Genomic DNA, 20,167 nt, shown 5'->3' with positions numbered 1-20,167 from the left:
ATTGCGATGAAATCACCCTGGACCGTAGCCCACTACCAGCGAAACTACCATTCCCATTGAACAACGCACAGGCTGCATTATCGGTGACATCAACTGCTCCCCCATTCGCGGTTCCGTTCATTCCCCGTAGGCGACCGACCCCGTTCGCTGTGGCACTACTGCCGCCGTTCAGTTTGAACATCCTGCTGCCGGCAAGGCTTAGCTGTCCAGTGCCGCCGCCCACTGTAGTAGAACCACTGTAGTTGTTGTTGATCGTATTGTTCATGCTGACGTAGCTGAGAGTCGGAGCCGTCAGAAGGTGACCGCCACCCCCGGTGCCAGAGGAATCAGTCCGGTTGTAGTGCAGCGTGGCAATGATTGGACGGCTCGGTGACACTTCGCGCGATTTATTAATGTCCTGGCGAAGCTTTGAATCGTATGTCGTCAGATTGGAGTAGCCATTCACACAGCAGGCCAGATTCAGATAGCTTGGCTTCTTGTTGGTTTGCGATGTAGCTGTGTCACCGCTAAGCAATGGTTGCTGCTGCTGAGAGGCGACTGCTGCTGCCGCTTGCTGTGAGGGCGAAGCCGTCGTTGTGAGAACGGTGCTTATATGTCCAGTCACCGGATCCAGAACGCTCGTTACTGCCTGACAATTGATCACCGGAATCATGCAGCGTTCCTTAATGCCGGCTGTAAATTCCCTCGTAATGTCCTTGCCTGAGATCGGCGTTAGAAAGTTAAGTTCTCCTGATGTATCTGTCAATGGGAAGAGAGAGAGATAAAGAAACCTATTAAAATGCTTACAATTGAAACACTATCCTATACTATTGATTTACAGATCGCGCCACCAATCGTTTCTACCGCAATAACTAACCTTCCGCAACTAGATTTTCCCCATGGCCAAGATCATTAACAAATCGAATGACCACTTCGAAAAGGTCAGATTCAATGGCCACTAATAAATTCAAACCCTAGGAGCACCCTCTCCATGTAAATTTAGCATTTAATTATCACTACTTTGCGTCCTTTCCCCTCGGATAATATTGCCCTTCGGTACTAAACTGTCCCTCACCGCTCATCGATTTGCTTCACTAACCATAAAACAAAAAAAGCGTACGCGCCGGACGGCTTTCTACGCCCAGTAGTGCACGGCAGGATCGTAAATTATCGCAAAACTCCTTGCCATAAAAACACGCTCCAAGCACGCCTCCAAGGGATTGTGCAGTGACGCCACCATCCGGCCGTAGGTGTTTATGGGTTGATTTGCTTCTCAGGATCGACCATCGGTATAGTCCCTCTTGACCGTGAAGTGGTACACAATCTGCGCTATTCACCTTGGAGCCGTCGTCAATCGTAAAGAACAGTACCCACGGTACTGAAGGGCATGAATTCAAGGACTCTTTCCTTCTCTCGCGGATAATCAGCATGGCGAAAGCGTGCCACGAATTACAAATCGAATTATCGATTGCTGAAGAAATTCTTTCATGCCGCTTGTGCCAATCGTCCATACGATACGATTCCAACTACGAAGAAACATTGGAAAAAAGTCAAATATTTAACCATCAAGAGAGGTAAATGAAACCAAAGGTCACAATAAAAACCAACCGTGGACAAGAAAATCCCATTTATTCATGTTGCACTTGGGGAATTGCACACGAGCGAGCCAAAATCAACCGACAAATGAGGTAATACTTTTGATGGATTCATCGACGATACGTGACCTTTTCATGAGGACCTATCAGCTCCACTGCGGAGATTTACAAATCATCCCTCCCCCGAACTCGAGGGTTACTGTCAACGGTGCGCGATAATGCGCGAAGCAATATGGACAAACACTTCCAGGGAGCCGGATTCAAGGATTTGTCATCCGTGGAGTGGTGGTGGAGGTAGTACCGGTTGCACACGAAACGCAAGATTTATTGACATGCCATTGACACAGGCCACATTAACGCTTCGGAATAAACTTCGATGAGATGGCTGGCCTGGGGTGGGGACACAACATTCCTCGAATCCCACAAATTTAACAATTCATTTTCGTGTTCCATATGGTGCACCGCGAGGCAGCAAGCAAACTTTCGAATATCACGTCACACGCCATGGTCCGTAGGAAGTGCTAAAAAGGCGTTGCTTTCCGCCACAAATACTCTCGGATTCACTCTCGATGAAACCACCGTCGCACACACTTATGGTGTGTCTTATCAGTAGAGTGTTATTTGGCTCGCTCCAGCAACGTAAGAAAAGTGAAATGTGCGCCTTCAACATGGACAACAACATGGACCGAGAGCGATAGTGATGTAGAGAGTGTAACATTGATCGAGTGGTCATACACCCTGTGACCAATGGCAGAGCCTGGCAGCTACTGTATCGTGAATGAGAGTGACCGATTGTGCACCAGAAGGGTAGGGAGAGAGTAACCTTCACCCATCGCACGTACACTGCACGTTGTCGCTTTACGATAACGCCAACGCCGTAAAAGACGCAAACGACCATTGGCAGGCTGTTGTCGGGTTCCCACTTTCCGATAGCGTTATCAACACAAAACACACACAACAAACAAAACACAATGCCATGCACCGCACAACGCATCGAACGCTTTTTGTTGATTTAACGAATATGGCGGCTATGCAATGGCCTACTTTAAGTCGTCCTATTTAATGACTTTATTCCGCACTCCGCGAACTGCAACTTCTCTTCAGAACTCACAGTGCACCCATCTTGATGTTTGTTGTTACAACAATTACATCTCTAATAATACAAAACCCCCGGGGATCGGTGATCGGAGATCGTAAATTGCCCCCCTCTGTTTTTTGCATTCGCCGGTTCGGTGTCGACTCCATTTGCATCAATTGCAGCCAATGAATCGGCGCCACAGTACACAACACCCACCAACATTCCAGTCGCCGAACACACGTGGGTGAACTGAACTGAATTGCGGCGTACCAACTACTTGCACCAACTGACAAGAGCACCACTTGGTATCTGTTCTTCTCACCACCCCCGGTTGTCAGGGATTTTAATAGCCAAGAGCCGCGTAAGAACCTGCCAAATGAAGTCAATCTTGACAGAGTACGGTCCAGAAGTAGCAGCACACTCCGTTTGCGACACGTTAGAAAGACGATCAAACTCATCGATCGATCGATCGATCGATTGATTGAACGAACGGTTAGCGAGCTGGCATTTTACGACACGAATCGCCTGAGGTGCACAACGCATAAGATGGGGGTGTGCACTGATCTGGAACAGCTGCTGCTACCAACCAGCTGTGGGTTTCGCCACTCTAAAATCGACGATCGTTTAGCTACAAATGGCCATCGGTGGCCAGCACTCTCTACAAGATACTTTGTATAACCTCACTAGGCACAGAATGTGAGAACTTACACGCAAGGACAACATTTATGGTCACCTTCCGGGGAGTCCAGTCACCACCAATCAAAACAATTCGCGATCGGAAGGCTGCGTCAGACACTTGAGAGCCACTTTGCACAACGTTGCGTCACCGTTTAACTATGCGCGCGACAACGCACGACGCACTTGGGCGCGAGAACTCGTTTTCTGGCGCACACCACAGATGTCTCGGAACTGGACACTCCACTCCGGTTGTGCACGTGCAGCTTCTTGGCTATTCTCTCTGTTTGGTTATAAGATTTCCATATCATCAGACTAAGACCCGATAGGAACAGAGTGATTCCAATCGATGATCCCTTTTGATAGACTAACACAAAATGCCTGGCCCGGATCTGTGCCCTCTTTTACCGAACAAACACCACTTGCGCTCACTGTTCTCTGGCTGATAAGCAGACACTAGGAACGATGAATCACACCGAGATTCACAGACTTCCACTTCCTCTTACAAGCCAACGCTATAACCGTTCGAACCGACAGCCGAACGCACACTGGAAACGAGAGGTTCCCCAGCCATGAGGCGGCACACGGCACAGGATCGAAGACCACCCGAAGGTTCGCGTGTAGTAATTGTCGCGACTACCACACCACGCACAACCTCTCTCTCTCTCTCTCGCTCTTTCTCTCTGTTGTCGTGCTGCTTGGTCTGGTGCTTCCCCTTACGACTCTGAAGCCCACGACTCTGAACCACTTTCGAAACAGAAACATCGAACTCATTTCGCCTTTTTCTATGACGCAACGCACCAACCAGCGTGTTGTGCCGGCGAACTGGCTGGTTCACTGGCAGCGTAGGAGCCCCATGGCAACCTCTCTCTTCCTATCGCAACCAAGTGCAGTCCTCGGGTGCGCCCTCAGCAGCCAGCGCATTTGAATGCAGCTCACGCGCTTAACTTCGGCTTCAGAGCGAATGCAGAGCAGAGAGCACGCCTTATGCGTCGGCGGAGCTTCGTGCTCGGTGTTCCTTACGCCAACGCTTGTAACAGCGGCCTGGCTAGACACTATATACACTGTGACACTCACGCATGCTTTCGCGCGCAGTCTTTTTAGGAATTGTGCGATCGTCTGCGGCGGCCACCGGCAGTGCGCGATCGTGTGGAGGTGTTTTGGGGCTTTGGTTTGGTAATCGCAATAACGCGCCTGTTCCCTAGCAAGAATGAGCAGCAACAGTGAAAGCTTTTCCTAAAGAAGCCTTTTCCCTGAGCGGCTTTTGGACGAGAAGGGTGTTTTGTAAACCAGCCAGAGACCTTCGAGCTAAAAGTGTAGGATGCTTCCCTTCTACAGTGTGCCATGGATCTCAAAGAACCCTAGAGTACGGGGTCTGGTTATATGGATGCGTAAACGAGTAAATCCAATAAACCAGTTGAACCACTACCTAATCGATAATAGACGACGTTAGTCGGCGAAAACGACCATCCATTTGGAACGGATTATACGCTCCACGTGCCGGGAGTATGGAGTAAGCACGCCATCGACCAACAGCGCTACCAAGCCATGCTATCAAAGGGACATTACGAGTTAAGTACACGGTGCACGCTGGTGGTCGATCGCCGGTTTCGCAACCGGCAACCAGACCTGGGGTGTAATTATCGTTTGCAAACGCAAAAATGGATCATCAATGCTGAATGATCCGAAGCACCGGGTAGAAGAAGACGAAATGTAGCTGCCTACCTCGACGCGATGATCACGTCGCGATCGGCATCATTGATTTTCTGTGGATTAAAGCGAGCAACCGGATGGACAGTGTCGAACAGGTTCCTATAGTGTGCGATAAGCGCTGTACGGCCTCCTGTTAGCGCTACCGTCACGACAGTTTGAATATTTGATTTCGATACGAATTCCCTCCTATACTGGGTAGACTTTGGTAGTGGAAGAGTGTTGATGAACAATCGTGTCCTTCCACAAATGTCAAGGTGAGGTGACGATCCCTATCGGCATAAAGACAGAACACGACGGAAGAAATAATTGGAAGTTGTTTTCGATACCTACAACACCCACCAATACTTGGTCTTGGCGACTTGGTCGCACCTGCTTCGCTCTGCTTAACAGAATCTATACTACAGTAATAGACATTCGAATCACAGCCTCACGATTTTGTTTTCAGCTCAAACAGAACTGAACTAAAATTTCTTGTGAAATATTAATTAGGAACTGATCATTTGACTTTCACATTCGTTCAACTACTACGCATAGCGTATATAAAGTTTCTTATTTGTATAAATACCTAAAAAAAATGTTTAATAATATCTAATTCGAAGCTAATATTCTATTCTGTATTTTTATCTCCACTTCAACACAACGATTTGAAATTGATTTCCACCTTTTTTTGAGGATCGGAAATGTAAATATTGTTTAGATGCTGTCCATTTACCTAATCCTTTCTATATAACTTCCCCTAGCGGATTTATGAACAATTACAATTGACGATGCAAGCCAGTTTTCTGGATATAGGGATGCTGTTGCCTAAAAACTATGCTTTTGATAGGTTAGAAATGTTAATCGATGAGATTAGAGATGAGAAAGGTACCAAAACCATGAAGCACAGGGTCGTTTTGGTTTAAATTTTGCCAAAAACACCTTCGAATATGGGTAGGTACCGACCAGCAAGAAGCTTCCTTAAAGTGGTTTTATTTTCATTTTATATTTTCACTGTTGTTCACCATTTCATGGACAGACTAGCTACGAAGAAAGTAACAAAATTGCATTAAAAGCATTTAGTGTGGCTATAGGAATGTCAATCACTGTTTTTACTTCATCTCGATGAGCCTTTAACATTGACGTCCAGATGAAGGTTTGCAGTAAGTTATGGACATGGAACTAATAGTGCCAATGTCACACGAATTACCGCACACTCGTGGAGGCGGCCAAAAAGCCGGGGTCAGAGCCAATTGTACGATTATCCATTCCCTCCTTAGGCCCATTTCACTGGAACACCGCAGAATGGTGGGCGCGCGCTCGCGCAATCCCACGTGGTACACCGCACAAAAGCATGACATTGACCTTGGTCTGTCCATCGGTCTTAAAACCATTCAACATTTAGCATTTCTTCGGCCTCTCTCTCCCGCCCGACTCTCTCTCAGATCCAACCAAACCAGACTAACCGGAGTAACTAAACATTGCCTTCCATTTGCTATCCGAAGACGGCATGCGACCGCGCGGCATACAGAATCCTGTTTCCGCCGGTCGGGAGGACTTGCTTCAAACAGAAAGTCACGCACGCTCGGCCATCATGGTCAGTCCGTCCGCCCGCCCGCACGCGACAAACACATTTCTCGACCACATTACCATTCTTTTCTGTTGCCGTTTTGTGCCGCCTTCCATTAAGCGTCTTCCGTTCCCGAAAGGTTTCAAGACGAATTAAGCCACGGCATGTGAGATTTACGGTACGGCTCCATCGTACGTGTGCTCGTGATATATTTTGGCACCATTTCTGAAGCTCGGGCTTCCCATTTTTACGATTTGTTTGGTCCGTTCAAACCATGGCCATTCGCAGGGCGGGGGGGAGCGTCTTTCCAAGTCAACAACATTCCTTCCTTCGAGTTGGACGACTAATTTTCAATGTCATCGTTCCGCTCCCACCGGTAGACGATCGCTGCTGGGACGGCTTTACCGGGAGACATCCAAAAATGAATCGCCCGAGTGCCGAGCTTCCTTATCGAGCCGAGACGACAAAGTCCACCCCACCACCGCCAGACCGTTGCTTTGTGTTTCCGGTTTGGCATGGCAAATGTGACAATATACGCCCACCACGCGGCAGTGGCCAATGACAACACATGTGAGCGTGTCTTGGATGATGGATAACACTCGGAACGAACCCGTTTAATGTGGCGTGTGGTCACCTTGCGATACGCAACACCCGGGTGCGCCATTTTTGGTTCAGATTTTATCATTTTTATGCGTCAAATCCACTTAACATCATTAGGAATCACCACATCCTTCAACCTACCAGAGAAATCGGTCGAATCAGCGTCTACATCCAGCGAGCAACTACCGATGGAATCTACACTTCTATCCATATTCCAACCGCGGGGACAGAAGGGTAGATCGCCCCGAACACCTTCTTTCTCACGGTAGCAGCTCACGGTCTGTCCCGTGCTGCTACTGGTCGTCGTCTGCTGGGCTCGGTGAATGTGTCTCTTAACGTACCAGCGGAACCGATCGCGGATGTCCGTGGGAAGTGGCTATATGGTACTCCACACTGGTATGGCCACTACTACTAGTAGCCGGACGCAGGTAATTAGGATGCATAAAACTGTTTCCCCGGTGGTTCCACTTCCACTCCAACAACTCTGCCACTCTTCATTCACGCATTCACTGTGCGGATTATTCGATTGTAAGATTGTGCACTTCCAGGGAACTCACTTGGACTTGCTAAACAAGAACGCACGCACACCAGAAATCGGACACCGGTCACAAAAATCACTGTTTCCACTGTGAGAACGAATAAAACTTCAAATCTAAAAGAGAAAAACACCACAAACAAACATTAAATTAGATTAAAATGGTGAGATTAAAATGGTTCCAAAACAAATACTCTGGAACATCTAATGGCACTTCTTCGTTTACTACGTGAACCAGTTGGTCACGCAAGGGTTTGCGCTGGAAGGGTTCGTTTTGCGTTCCTTTCAAATTAGTTTCTTCTACCAAGTGTCGTCTCGCCAAACAACTCGCTCGCTTAGTTAATGAAAAACTGTCCGGAAAGGTTGCACCACACAAAAACAAACCGCTGAGCAACGGAACCAATGTCAGAGTGCGTTGCCTTCGGTGGTGCAACACCCCCGGGGGGGTTGTTCTAGACATTTGTGACTTCCGTAAAGTCCGTTTACTGCCAGAATTTCGCTAAAATGCACTGTGACACCGGTCGCTCGTCGGAATGTGTTGTCACAATTGAGATATTCTGTCCCTCGAGTGCACTCGTAAAGCTCTCATTCCTCTAAGCAGGCGGTGTCGTGTCTCTCTTTTCGTTGGCAGCACATGACGACTCTCGTGTGTTAGAACGGGCCACCGGTACCGAGTACCTTCTTCCGTCGTTGAAGAATCTGTAAAAAAAAAAAGAAGCAAACAGAGGCATTAGTCTCGTTGAAGCGAACGAGCGAACGAGCGAGTGGTGATCATATTAACAGCGAGCGAATCGCGAAGTGGAAAGAAGCTAGAACACAGTCAATGGCCAACACTCCCACCAGCGTAACCATCCTCTCCTCACCATCGGCAAAAAACTCATTATATTTAAACCAAGAAAATGTCACCACCGTGTGGGGTGTGGTCTAATGATACCGAGAGAGGAGTCCGCTTCACAGAGTCGCGTGCGACGATGGATGGTGGCAGGTTCGGAAGCACGATGCGTTCCACAGGGAACGCCGTAGAACCGTGTCCGTGCGTTTGTCTGTGTGGAGTGTAGTGCAGTTGACGATGAGTTGTCTCTATTTTAGAAACCATTTCCTCGCCAAGGGAAGGGAGAAGTCGACATAGAACACTACGCCATGCGTTGCGATGGAGATGCTACTGTATGCTGCTGCTTCGCTTGCATCAGCTCGCAACAAGATGCAGATCTAGAGCTCTGGCCCCATCACCGCTCACTTGGATTTCGATTCCGGCAGACCTTTGAAATCGGATCGGTTCTGGCCAGCGATGCAACATCGCTAAACGATCGCATAATGTCATCGTTCTGTGTGAAGAGTGTTCAGATTTCAAGAGCTTCAAAAGGTCCAATTGAAATGGACCTCCTCTCTTAGGTCTCAACAACAGTCTGTTTTATCCAAATCCAGCACGAAGAAGGCACCGAAAATGTGCGCCCGTGTTGTAACGTGTCTCAAGCTAGTCAGAATCAACCGACAGGCGGCCAGCCCAGGCAGCAGGGCGAGAGATCATCTAAATCCCACCTCGCTCGCACACACCACACGTCATCTTCCTCTCCTAATCTGGCATCCCCAAAAGAAGCGGACCTCCCCATCGCACGGAAGGTATTCTAAAATAGATTATTCTATTTTCGTTCCTCCCAAATGCAGCAACGATGCACATCGTGCGTGAAACCGCGGGCTCGGTCGAAGTGCAACAAGCCGTGAACCGTTTTTGGTGGGGGGGTTTGGGGGTGAGGAGGAGTGAAAAGGAATCGAAAATACACTTTTCACCACCAGCAGCAGCACGCGGACCCCGTCGTTCACCTCTAGGATTCTAGCGTCAACGTCAACGATGGCGACAACCACGACCACGACGACGACGACGACGACGACGACGCCGACGATGGAGTGATGAGATCGGCTAAGGCCATTAAACTAAAAGCCCGCGGCAGCATGGAAAGATCTTGTCATTAATCGAGGGATGATGTGCAGTTAGGAACACCGTCTCTTAACCTCCGAAAGGGAGCTAGACTACGGTGCCGGGTCTCCATTTTGGGGGTAATGGGTTTAGAGATAGCATTACAGTTACAAGACCTAATGTTTGAAAAGAGATTCACAAACTTGTTTAAACGAAATGTCCGATGAGTCAGAACGAAAGAACTACGTCGTCGTTGAATGAAAAATTAATCTCTGTAATTGAAAATTTCGTTGAAACCGGAGAGCGCCCTCCAGCGCTGCCCAACCCAACGCGAATTGTCGCTTACAGAGGAGTGTTCAAAGTGAGTCACCGACCGAACCCAAACATGACATGGGCGGTGGTGGTCCCCGGGGCAATAAATTTCATCTATCAATTACCGGTCACCAGCCCTGGGTTTCGGTGAAAAGTACCACGCCAAATCGCAGACCATGACGTCACCAAAACTTCCAAGCGGAACTGATGATCTCATAACTCCAATGCATCAGCATTGACCACTGTGTCACGCGTCGCCAAGTGATCCTTCTAACGCTTGAAAAGGAAATATAATGTTAACTGTTCGTGAAAGAATAAATCGTGCAAAGCATCATCGGTTGGAACGATGACAAAATGCCGGTTGCTACTAATAGAGTCCCACAACGTCCCACACGCCCGTGTATTGGCCGCGATAGGGGATTAGGTAACAGACACGCGGAATCGAGGAAAAAAATTCCAAAAAAGAGACAAATTCCAGGTCGCCACCTTCCTTCGCACCTTAGTTGGAACCCAAGCGACCCACGTGAACAACCTCATTTCCTTCATTGCGTCGAACAAGCGAAAAGTCTTTTTAAGGCATTTGGACAACAAGCCCACGAAGGATTTGTGTCCTTTTTTACTGACAGTATTTTTTGTGTACAACGTGAATTTATCGATCGTTTCTTATGCTGGATCGCCTCTTCCTTCTCGCATCGCCCCCCACAGTGTCTCGGTGCCGCTTCTCCTACATTAAGGAAAGTAACTTTCACATGTTTCATATTTTGTCAACCAAATAAAGCCAGGCTCGGCGACAATGCAATCTCTGCCCTCAAAAAATGGACGACATGGCGCGTTATGTGATGGAGAAAGTCTTACTAGCACACGATGGCCGATAGCGACGCAATTTATGTTCATCAATTGTATTCCTGATATTTGGGGCGGAGTAGTATCGGTTACTACAAGAACCAGTATTTGCATCATAAAACAATGCACAAGCCTTGTAGAGTAGTAAATCGATCGATCGAAATCTATCATTTCGGAACAAGATCGACAACGATCGGAGACAAGATATTCATCATTTTCATGTTTCGAAGGGTGAATAGTCAGGATTGGGAAGTGTGTAATCAATGGAAAACCAAACACTATCTTATCTCTTCACGCGAAACCACAGTGTTGAAGTGTTACAAACGAGGCCCTGATGTGCTGGTTAGGCCAAACCTAGTGATCTTCAGAATGTAGCCGCCTTTAAGGGGGGGGGGGCGGCTTCGATGTTTAATTTTTTTGTGACGTATTTTTTTACATTTTTCCGTGAATGTTGATCCTTTCATGAATATTGTGTAAAAATGTTGGATCAATCGAAGTTATAAATTTTTGAACATCCGCGCTTCATGCAAGGCTCAATGCAGCTCGCTACTTTGAAGAGCGTTTCCCAAAACCAACATTTTCTAAGTCGGTGCTCATCGTACAGTAAAAACTACAGAATCGATTGATTTGATTTTTTTAATCGCACAATCTGTACCCTCTTTGCTTTGCTGTACGTCGAGTTTTCATAGCACTTGTTGATACTTCTTTTTAAATATTAATAGTTATGTAAAACTCGTTTCTTTTTTTTAGCAAGATCACAAAAAGGATCACTTTTTCAACCTAAACAATCTGCGAAAAATCGAAAAATAGGAAATTCAACAAAAACTCAACGGTGCCAGCTTGATAAACTTATTATCTATCAAACGAATATTGATTTGTATACTACCATGATCAAAAATAAACCGGAATTTTGTCATAAAAAGAAAAGTACTTGTTTTTTCTTCAAAATTCAAATTGTCCCCTTCAAAGGAGTCCCCGTCGGATGCAATGCACTTGTGCCAGCATTTGATCCACTCCTCAAATTTTTCTAGAACTCGGTTTTTGTTATAGTCTTTAGTGCCTCCGGCGATTTTAGCTTAATTGCCTCCACACTCTGAAAACGAGTTCCTCGTAGTGGTTTTTAGAGTCAATTGAATAGGCAGAAGCCACATGATACGATATCACGTTAATTGTCCGGTTGTTGAATGGTATTGGTTTTGTTTTTGACGAGAAACTCTCGAAAAATCAACGCATTATGAGATGGCGCATTATCGTCATGGAGAATCCACGAGTTGTGACCCCACCAAGGCAGATTTTTTTTTGGCGGATTGATTCAAATGATACGTTGGTGGTCTCAGCTATCTCCCTTATCGTCAATTTGCGCTTTTCGATCAACAATTTTCGGATTTCATTGACGTTTTCGTCAGTTTTGGATGTCAATGGCCTTCCAGGACGACAATCGTCCTCAACAGCCTCACGACCACTTTTAAAGCGTTTATACCACTGGTACACCTGTATTTTTGATAGAGTATTGTCACCATAACACTTTTGTATCATTTTTAATGTGTCGGAACACTCAATTTAATTTTTAACGTTGTTCATGTTTTGAATCACTTTTAAAAATCGCCGCGACGCAAAAACTTAATGCAAACAAATCTCTGCTGTAAACGTAAATGAAGAGCTGGCAAGCTGAAACTTGGCATGTACATCACTAATAGAGCCATCAACGTAATAAAAAAGACAGAATTCAAAAATGATAAGCCCGCGCGGAATAAATTCAAAATTCCGGTTTATTTTTGATCATGGTAGTATTTCACATGACGCGTCATGTGGCTACGAAACGGAAAAAGTACCTTTTCGACGACATGATTGCCTAAATTCGATGTCATGGATGAAGATTTTAATTAATCTTCGCCAAAAAAAAAAGAACCAAATATTCTTCAAAAGTTGCAATTTAATATGACGTACACTTCAAAAAATAAAGTTGAATGGTTACGTCCTTGTTTAGGTAAGAAATTACCGAAGCCCCCACCTTAATATGACTTTTTTACAAAGCCCTTTGCGGTTTACTAAATGGCACTACACAGTTCCCTTTTCCAGTGTCTAGTTAGCAGATCTTAACAAGATCACAGACACTCTCGGGGGTTTAAATTATCACACAAAAAACTCAATTTACAATGGGCATTCCAAATAAGCTCCAAAAGAGACCCCACGGACCGGAAGTAATCTAAATCGGAATTGTGGTGCTCCGCCATGTAACCTTCCATTCGTGGATCCAAGATTGGATCATTCCTATGAATGCAGATCTGGCGTCACAATGAAATGCGTGAGGCCAGGAAATTCGTCCGTTTCCTCCTTCTCCTCTGGGTATACACGAATGCATAAGCCATCAGTCACCAGCAAAGCGCACCGGGCGCCGGCGTCCGTTATGATGCGCGTGAGTGAAAGTAGATGAAAATGCTAATTAAAAAGTTACCCAGGAGCGCAATAGCGGAGAGAGAGAGCAAATAAGACGAGAGTGTGTTCGCCGTGCAAATGAGCCACGAAATTAGTGGCGGACACATGCACGCACGCATAAAAAGCCGTGGAACGTAGCAGCAACCTGGGACTGAAGCCAAACCGAAAACGCACCTCCCCAGCTACGACGACGTCACAGTCGAAAGGCAAACTACCGTGGTGATAATTTGCAATTCCAAATTGAATGAAACACATATGCAAATTATGTTGCCCCCACCCCCTCCCCGCGGATGGTGTACGGAAGAAATCGTTTAAAATGTTCCATCGACCGACCGTAACCTCGCCCTGGCACCTCGTGTACGCTTTGCAGTGCAGACGATCGACCAATAAACTCCACAGCTCAGCATGATCCTTGAAGATGCTCTCACAACGATCCTCGACCCAAACCAATCATGGCTCGTACACTTTACTGTGCGCACTTCTTTTTCTCGCTTCGTAATTTATAATAAATTAATCTAAAAGAGCGATGCCAATCATCATTAGGCCCCCCTCGGGCTGTAAGTTCCAAAAATTGAAATAATTGCGTTCACCCCAGGCTTCGGCGTGTGGTTTCCGAGATAGAAAGCCGAATTGTTGACATAGATTTCAACAGCAACACCCTTAAGAGTCGCTGCTGTCCATCATCTAAATTGATCATTCCAGTGCCAGTCCCAGTAACAGAACCATTACGAGATCCAAATTAGAGCCACGACTGCCAAGGGTTGTACCATCTTATTACTGAAAACCATATTCTTTCGGCTGTCTCTCCACAAACGGTGCCCACGGAAATCCACTTCTAGTTCACAAGAAATGATGAAGCACGTTACGTAGTGTTGGTTCACAATCGAAAGCTGATGTCTGGTTGATGTGATTCTATTTCCGTGCCAGCGTGTTCCATGCATGTCCATAAATTCTTCCCTTCTAAAGTGAGTTCATTCCTCAGCCACCCCGAAACACGCTTGACATTTTTGTCTAATATCAGTGTCATAATGCCATCACGTCAGACGCACGCAATCATACGTCTTTTGTTTTCACTCACTGCTCAACGAAAACAGCAGCAGCAAATGGATTTATGGAGAAACAGAAATCAGAGACCTCCTCTAGAAGAAGCAGACAAGAGTCAGGCGTAGAAAACGTGCAGCAGCAGCATCTAATCCAAACACATGCTCGGCTAAACCACTACCCCTGACTTATGTCTTGCCTCACAACAGAACTAACCCCCGCGGGTAACTCAGGGGCTACGACAAACTCGCGTGCTTCTTCCGTGTCTACCAGATGAGACAAAAAAATACACGAAAGATTTACGATGTGTCGAAAATATGTTTCTCTTGATCTTCAAATTCCGAACAAACTCCGCACGGAATAGAGAAAGGAAGGAACCAGCGATCGGCGTGAAGTTGTTGCTTCCGGTTGGCGAAAAAACAAAAAGAGGAGCAACAACAACGACGTTTGCAATTTTCGCTGTTTCACACGCAGCTCAAAGACCGTGGCCGTGGCCGTGCGGGAAGAAGGGAAGACATCGCGAGAGGATGGATCGATGATAGGCACCCGGCGGAAGATCTCGAAAGCCGATACCATCACTCGAACACGAATCGATCTAATCGAGCCAGCGCGATGAGGGCCTTCCACTTGCTGTCCGAAATCGTTCGTTCCACTTTCCCAATTGCCAGCAGAAAGAAGCGATGTTGAAGCGAAACAAGAAGATTTGCAACACTGTTGCAGCGGATATTGAAGCGGGGATTTGGCACATGATGATCGTGCACCGCCACCTCATGCCGGTTGCTGGTTCGAATGGCTTCCATTTCCATGCATTAACTCAAGCGGTCGCACGTGTTAAAAGGCATCATCCATCCATTAATCCATTTCTATCGATCTAACCGATTGTCTTTTAAGAAAGGCACAACAACATTGAACATAAGCCCACTATCGTACAATCGCATAACTCCTAGGGGCCAGCCAACAATCTCGATCGTCAGTCGCCGGGCGCGTCATCTCTCTTACACCTGTACGGAACGGATAGAGTGCGCGCGTGCATGCTGTGGCATTTGGCGGTCCGGCACTTCCGGCGAAAGTTGACACAGGCGGGCGCACTGCGTCTCTCTTTGCTGTCACGCGCGCTGGCAAATGCTGCTGGTTTCGCCAGCGGACTCCAGTTGGTTCAACGACTTCAAAGTGGAAAAACCAAATGTCAAAATAGAAGGAAAATACGGCAACATAAAACTGGTGAAAGCGTTCACCCCCCCGGGGGTGGAAGGGGGGAACGGGGGTGAGTTTCCCGGAGAGTCGCCGAGCAGACAATCGTTGTCGCCATCGCGATGGTGATGGTCGTCGTCGTCGAAAATTGGATTTTGTAACGCTTTCGACTGGCAGAAACAGGATGGCCCCAAGTTCTCGTTAATCAAATTAAACTACAGCTTGTCTGCTGGTAATGAGCGCGGCAAATAGAACACAGCCCGAACCCATTCAAGATGGGTAGCGGTCCCTTTTGGGCAGTATGAAAAGGTCCACTGAAAAGTCGATAGTAACGGCATAAAGCGAAGTTTTAGAAAATATATGAGAAAGGGGAATGAATTGTTCGAACTTTAGAAAGCTTTATGCATTGCAATATAGACTATAGAGAAGTCTAACTTCCAGCGAAAAGATATTCATGAAAAATGCGCTTGCATCATTTTTTGAGTTTTGATTTCAATTTCAGATATCATGGAGCGCTTTTTAATCAGTCTTTTCTTCAAGATATCGATCTTCCACTGGCGACCGGTAACTGGCAAACTGTTACACTATTAAACCTTCCAGCTTAACTTTTGACCAAGAAAACTCAATTGATATCGTAGCCCGTTGTTCGGTCTATTTGGCGTTACAATGGAGTAACTGTTCTCCTTTCACTCGCTGTAGTTCCCATGAACTAAGAAACTCACGAAACGCTAGCTCACAGTCACAGATCGGCATCAGCTACTACCGAGCGGAATTATACCGCACGTAGCAGTAGGAAAAGCTTCTCAATTCCTGCCAATCGTGAGATGCGAATCAAAACTCGAAAGTCGCTAATGTTTGGGAAAACTTTAGAGACATGGAACAGTGTAGATTAAATCAGTGTGATAAGTTTGAATAGTGTAAGCAAAGTTTCCTTTTGTCTGTGAATGATTGTAACTTTTCCAGCTCGAAACTACATCGCGACACTTACGCCAACAGCAAATGCCATTTGGAAAAATCATAAAAACCAAATGTTTATTACAAATAAAAATGTACGCAGACTGGCCTTGAAAAACTTTCCGGACAGTTCTTAATAATTGCATTATCACGAACAAGAGAGTGTTGTGTTTAGCAAGGAGTTGCAGAACTGCTTAGCACTTTGTTGCTCATGAGGAATTGGCAGCATTGTTCGATCATGGCCAGGTGTCAAACGAGAGAAAAAATGCAGAATCTTCAAACGTTGAATAAATAAAAGATGCCAATTATCACGACCGCAAAAGAAAAAAAGCCAGATAAGCTTAGTAAATCAGGTCCGTCACGTGCAAAAGACAAAACTAATGCAAATTTGACTAATAAATATGAGCTTGTAAAATGATAATGTTATTGGGAGTAGCAATTCTTTGTGGAAGCAAGGTTTAGCTAAAAAACAAACCCAATCGAACAACAGGCATAAGAACGTACGATCACTTATCGCAAAACCGGTCGAAAAAGAACTGAAAAAGGTCAAAAATGAAGAATGTGTTCACATACGGGTCTATGCATCAGACATCCTGTTCCTTCAAAATATTTCTTATTTGACTGCTCGTTTTGTGGTAAATCTTTTCGCTATCCAATTAATTACTTGTTATGAAATTAACAAAATACTTTCATTTCGTTTGATATAAAGTAAAGAATATAAAAAAACTTTTCTAAATAACTAAAGCAGCATATAACTGCCACAGAAATGTATAACGCGATGAAAATACCGCAAGATCACATTCGTGCAGCAAGCAACTCGTTTTTGGACTCTTTTGACTTCTATAGTCAAGGCAAAAGGTGGCTACATCGAGCTAAATTGAAGAGTTTCTGAAATTTTGATTATTTCAAAACAATTTCGTCTTTAAATCAATAAAAAATAGTTTAACAAGAAAAGATAAAATGTTTTGAATAGGTTATAGGAATAGGCATATCAGTAACTCTGCATCTTTAAAAAAAAAGAGCAAACTAATCGAAGTGTTTACAAGCCACATGATAAAGTCAACCATGAGAGCGTAAGCATGTTAAAAGCACAAAACATTAGTTCATCAATTCAATCAACACATAAGTTAACTTTAGCTACATCACTTATTCCTATTACCAGTTCTACCGAATTGTACTCTGAGTGTAAACCAGTCTAGCAAATAAACGCTGTCCAACTCTCTCAAAAACATTAAACGTACTTCGGAAGCAATATTTCAAGAAACTATCCCCTTCGAAAAAGTGGAATGGTTTACTCTGCAAACATGCATTTGTTTGCAGAACTTTCAACACACCAAACATGAGCCCCCGAAACGCCGCAGCCATTGTTTGGACACGTGATGTCTCCAGTGAACCCTAGAGATGCTTACCATGATGTTTCCATGCCGTTCCCAAAGTGCATCTTACGGATTATTTACTCAAACACAGTGGACAAGTAAAATTCTTACGAAACCCAACACACACTGGCAACAAACTTCACACCGCCATGCCATGATCCGGCCACGATGATCTATGGGCGCTTTGGGTGCACGGCACGCGACAATTTATGCAATCATGCATGCATCTTTGGCGATCCTTCTCGAGTCCGTGTAAGGCCATCCCCAACCCAACTCACAGCAAAGTGCCTCTTTCACGTCCAGTTGCATCACGAATCGTCGCTGCACGAGACTCTCGCTCACAGTCGCGATGATGTCGACTTGAGGAGCCACCCATGAGTCTCTTCGTCGATCCGTAGGTCCGTGGGTCCTCTGTATGATGCCCTTCTGATGGCAAGTTTAAACCATCGGCGTGACCACGATGGATGATGTGACGCTGGCTGACTGGCTTCTACTGTTGCTTCTACATGACACTAATTGTGCAATTTGTTACAGCAGCTAATTGATCGACTGTATCTCAGTCTATCAATCTTGCGCGCCGTACGATACAAAGTGTACTGTAGGCTTATGTTCTCACGAATTCAGATTTATTACTCGCTGCTCACATTAAACAAACATGTCTACTTTCTAGTTCTAGCATCTGATTAGACTGATATCACTCTGTGAGAAAGTCTTCACAGCGCAGCTGCTTCAGTCGCCGCTACTTCCCAGCTGACGGAAATTGAATTAGTGCAAAATGGAACAGGCCACTTTTCGCTCTCCTTCAATCAAGCAACCGTACACGACCATGGACCAATAGAAGAAAGTCACAATTAGACACCCACAAAAGAGGAATTAGTGTGCCCATCGTGACAAGACGTCGTCGAAAGAGTCTATGAACTGGCACATAATTTACTCTCTGTACGCCGGCGCAGCACCGTAGGTCGCGACCCACTAATCGCGACAATGAAATGAAAGCAATTATGCTGACGGCAACAAGCGGCAGCAGCAGCAGCAGCAGTTACGACGGGCATGCAATGCTGCCGAATGTTATGACGATGACTTCTCAGACCACCATCACGGAAGTCAACTGGCAGGCCAATGCAATGCACGAAACAGGAAATGGGTTGCCCTGGGACAGCTGTACTGCAAACCGTGCCGTTAATATTGGGCAACAATGGACCAGTTATTAATGCTTCGTTCGTAACATGTTCACCGACATTGCGTCTCGATTCGATGGTTAGATAGCGCATCGGCATACGAATCGTAATTATGCTTTCTACTTTTATCCTGTGAATCCTCCTATTGAACAGCATTATGCTACTGGTATGCACATGAATCAGGTTCAATTAATCAAGCGACAACCTGTTCGCGAACACACTGCTAACTGTTGAATGCAATATCACCGGAATAACTCGTGGAAGTGGAAACAATTCTGTACAAAAAGTGAAAATGATTGAAAAGATTTCTTTTCGCACACCAATTAACGAAGAGATTGTTTGTTCAAATTACGGGTTAAAACCGTCGGGTTGTTGTTTACATCGGGCACAAGATTACAGCTAATAGAAATATGAAATCCAATGAAATACCCCAAACCCCATTCTCTAATGGTTTTATGAGTATGCTGCTGCTGTACGCCCATTGTTTCCATGCTCGATTAAATGCACCAAACAATGCGCTTCCCCTAAAGAGGAGAGGGCCCGAATCAGCGGCCGACCACAGAGAGAGTCCAGAGAGTCCGGATGGCCGGGGATTCAACCCCAATTATTGTGGCCAATCAAGCGGATCTCGCGCAAATCTGCTCTGCCGTAACTAGCGACCAGGGCCCGGACCGACTCTAACCCTGGAACGATGACGCAGACAACTCATTAATCCGTTCCGTGTCTCGAGAGAAGACGTCATTCAGTGCGCCGAAAATGAGCGTGAAAATGGAATGCTAGGCAATCATTTCCTCCCCAAAAAAAAAACGAGACTCGATCCGAGCCAATCCCGGAACCGGATTCCGGATGGATAGTGGCTGCACAGTGTCGCAGAGCCACGCGCACACCCAGTGGAATGTAGGTTTCTGTCCTATTTTCAGGCTATTTCAAGTGGTGTCTGTCTGGCGAAGGTTGACTCCCAGTTGAGTAGGACAATCTCCTCTATTTATACAATTGCACATTATTCGCACGTGGATAACAACGAATCGAAGCTTATCTGCAAGCAAATCAACGCCAAAGGTGCTCAGCGCAATTTCGCAATTAATAACTCGAATAGAATATTCCTGGCTGGTAAATATTTGATTGTTTCATAAGTAATTGCGTTTCTTGTAATCAAAAGTAAATACCGTTTTTTAAATACGTAGAATGGAAATAAATTAT

At 45.7% G+C, this 20,167-nt stretch overlaps 1 protein-coding gene across 6 annotated transcripts in view; it reads right to left on the bottom strand.

Moving 5' to 3' along the window:
• The window catches only part of LOC126569503 (putative uncharacterized protein DDB_G0277255), a 37,514-nt gene that overhangs the window by 5,528 nt on the left and 11,819 nt on the right, over positions 1-20,167 (bottom strand). For 2 of the 6 annotated variants that reach the window (XM_050226645.1, XM_050226644.1), the window contains exons 2-3: positions 7,328-7,838; positions 1-738 (exon numbers count right to left, since the gene is read on the bottom strand). The exon at positions 1-738 is cut by the window's left edge and continues 1,514 nt beyond it. In XM_050226645.1, the coding sequence (XP_050082602.1) occupies positions 1-738; positions 7,328-7,397 (808 nt within the window). In that variant the 5' untranslated portion in view covers positions 7,398-7,838. Of the gene's footprint in view, positions 739-1,703; positions 1,938-3,360; positions 3,611-3,735; positions 3,866-7,327; positions 7,839-7,935; positions 7,955-20,167 lie in introns of those variants that run through there. The other 4 variants (XM_050226646.1, XM_050226649.1, XM_050226648.1 and 1 more) reach the window with 4 other exon arrangements.

This window comes from Anopheles aquasalis, chromosome 2 (assembly GCF_943734665.1).
Source record: "Anopheles aquasalis chromosome 2, idAnoAquaMG_Q_19, whole genome shotgun sequence".
Lineage (NCBI taxonomy): Eukaryota > Metazoa > Arthropoda > Insecta > Diptera > Culicidae > Anopheles > Anopheles aquasalis.
The sequence above is the reverse complement of the archived record's forward strand: the minus strand, read 5'-3'. Positions and strand labels throughout refer to the sequence as shown.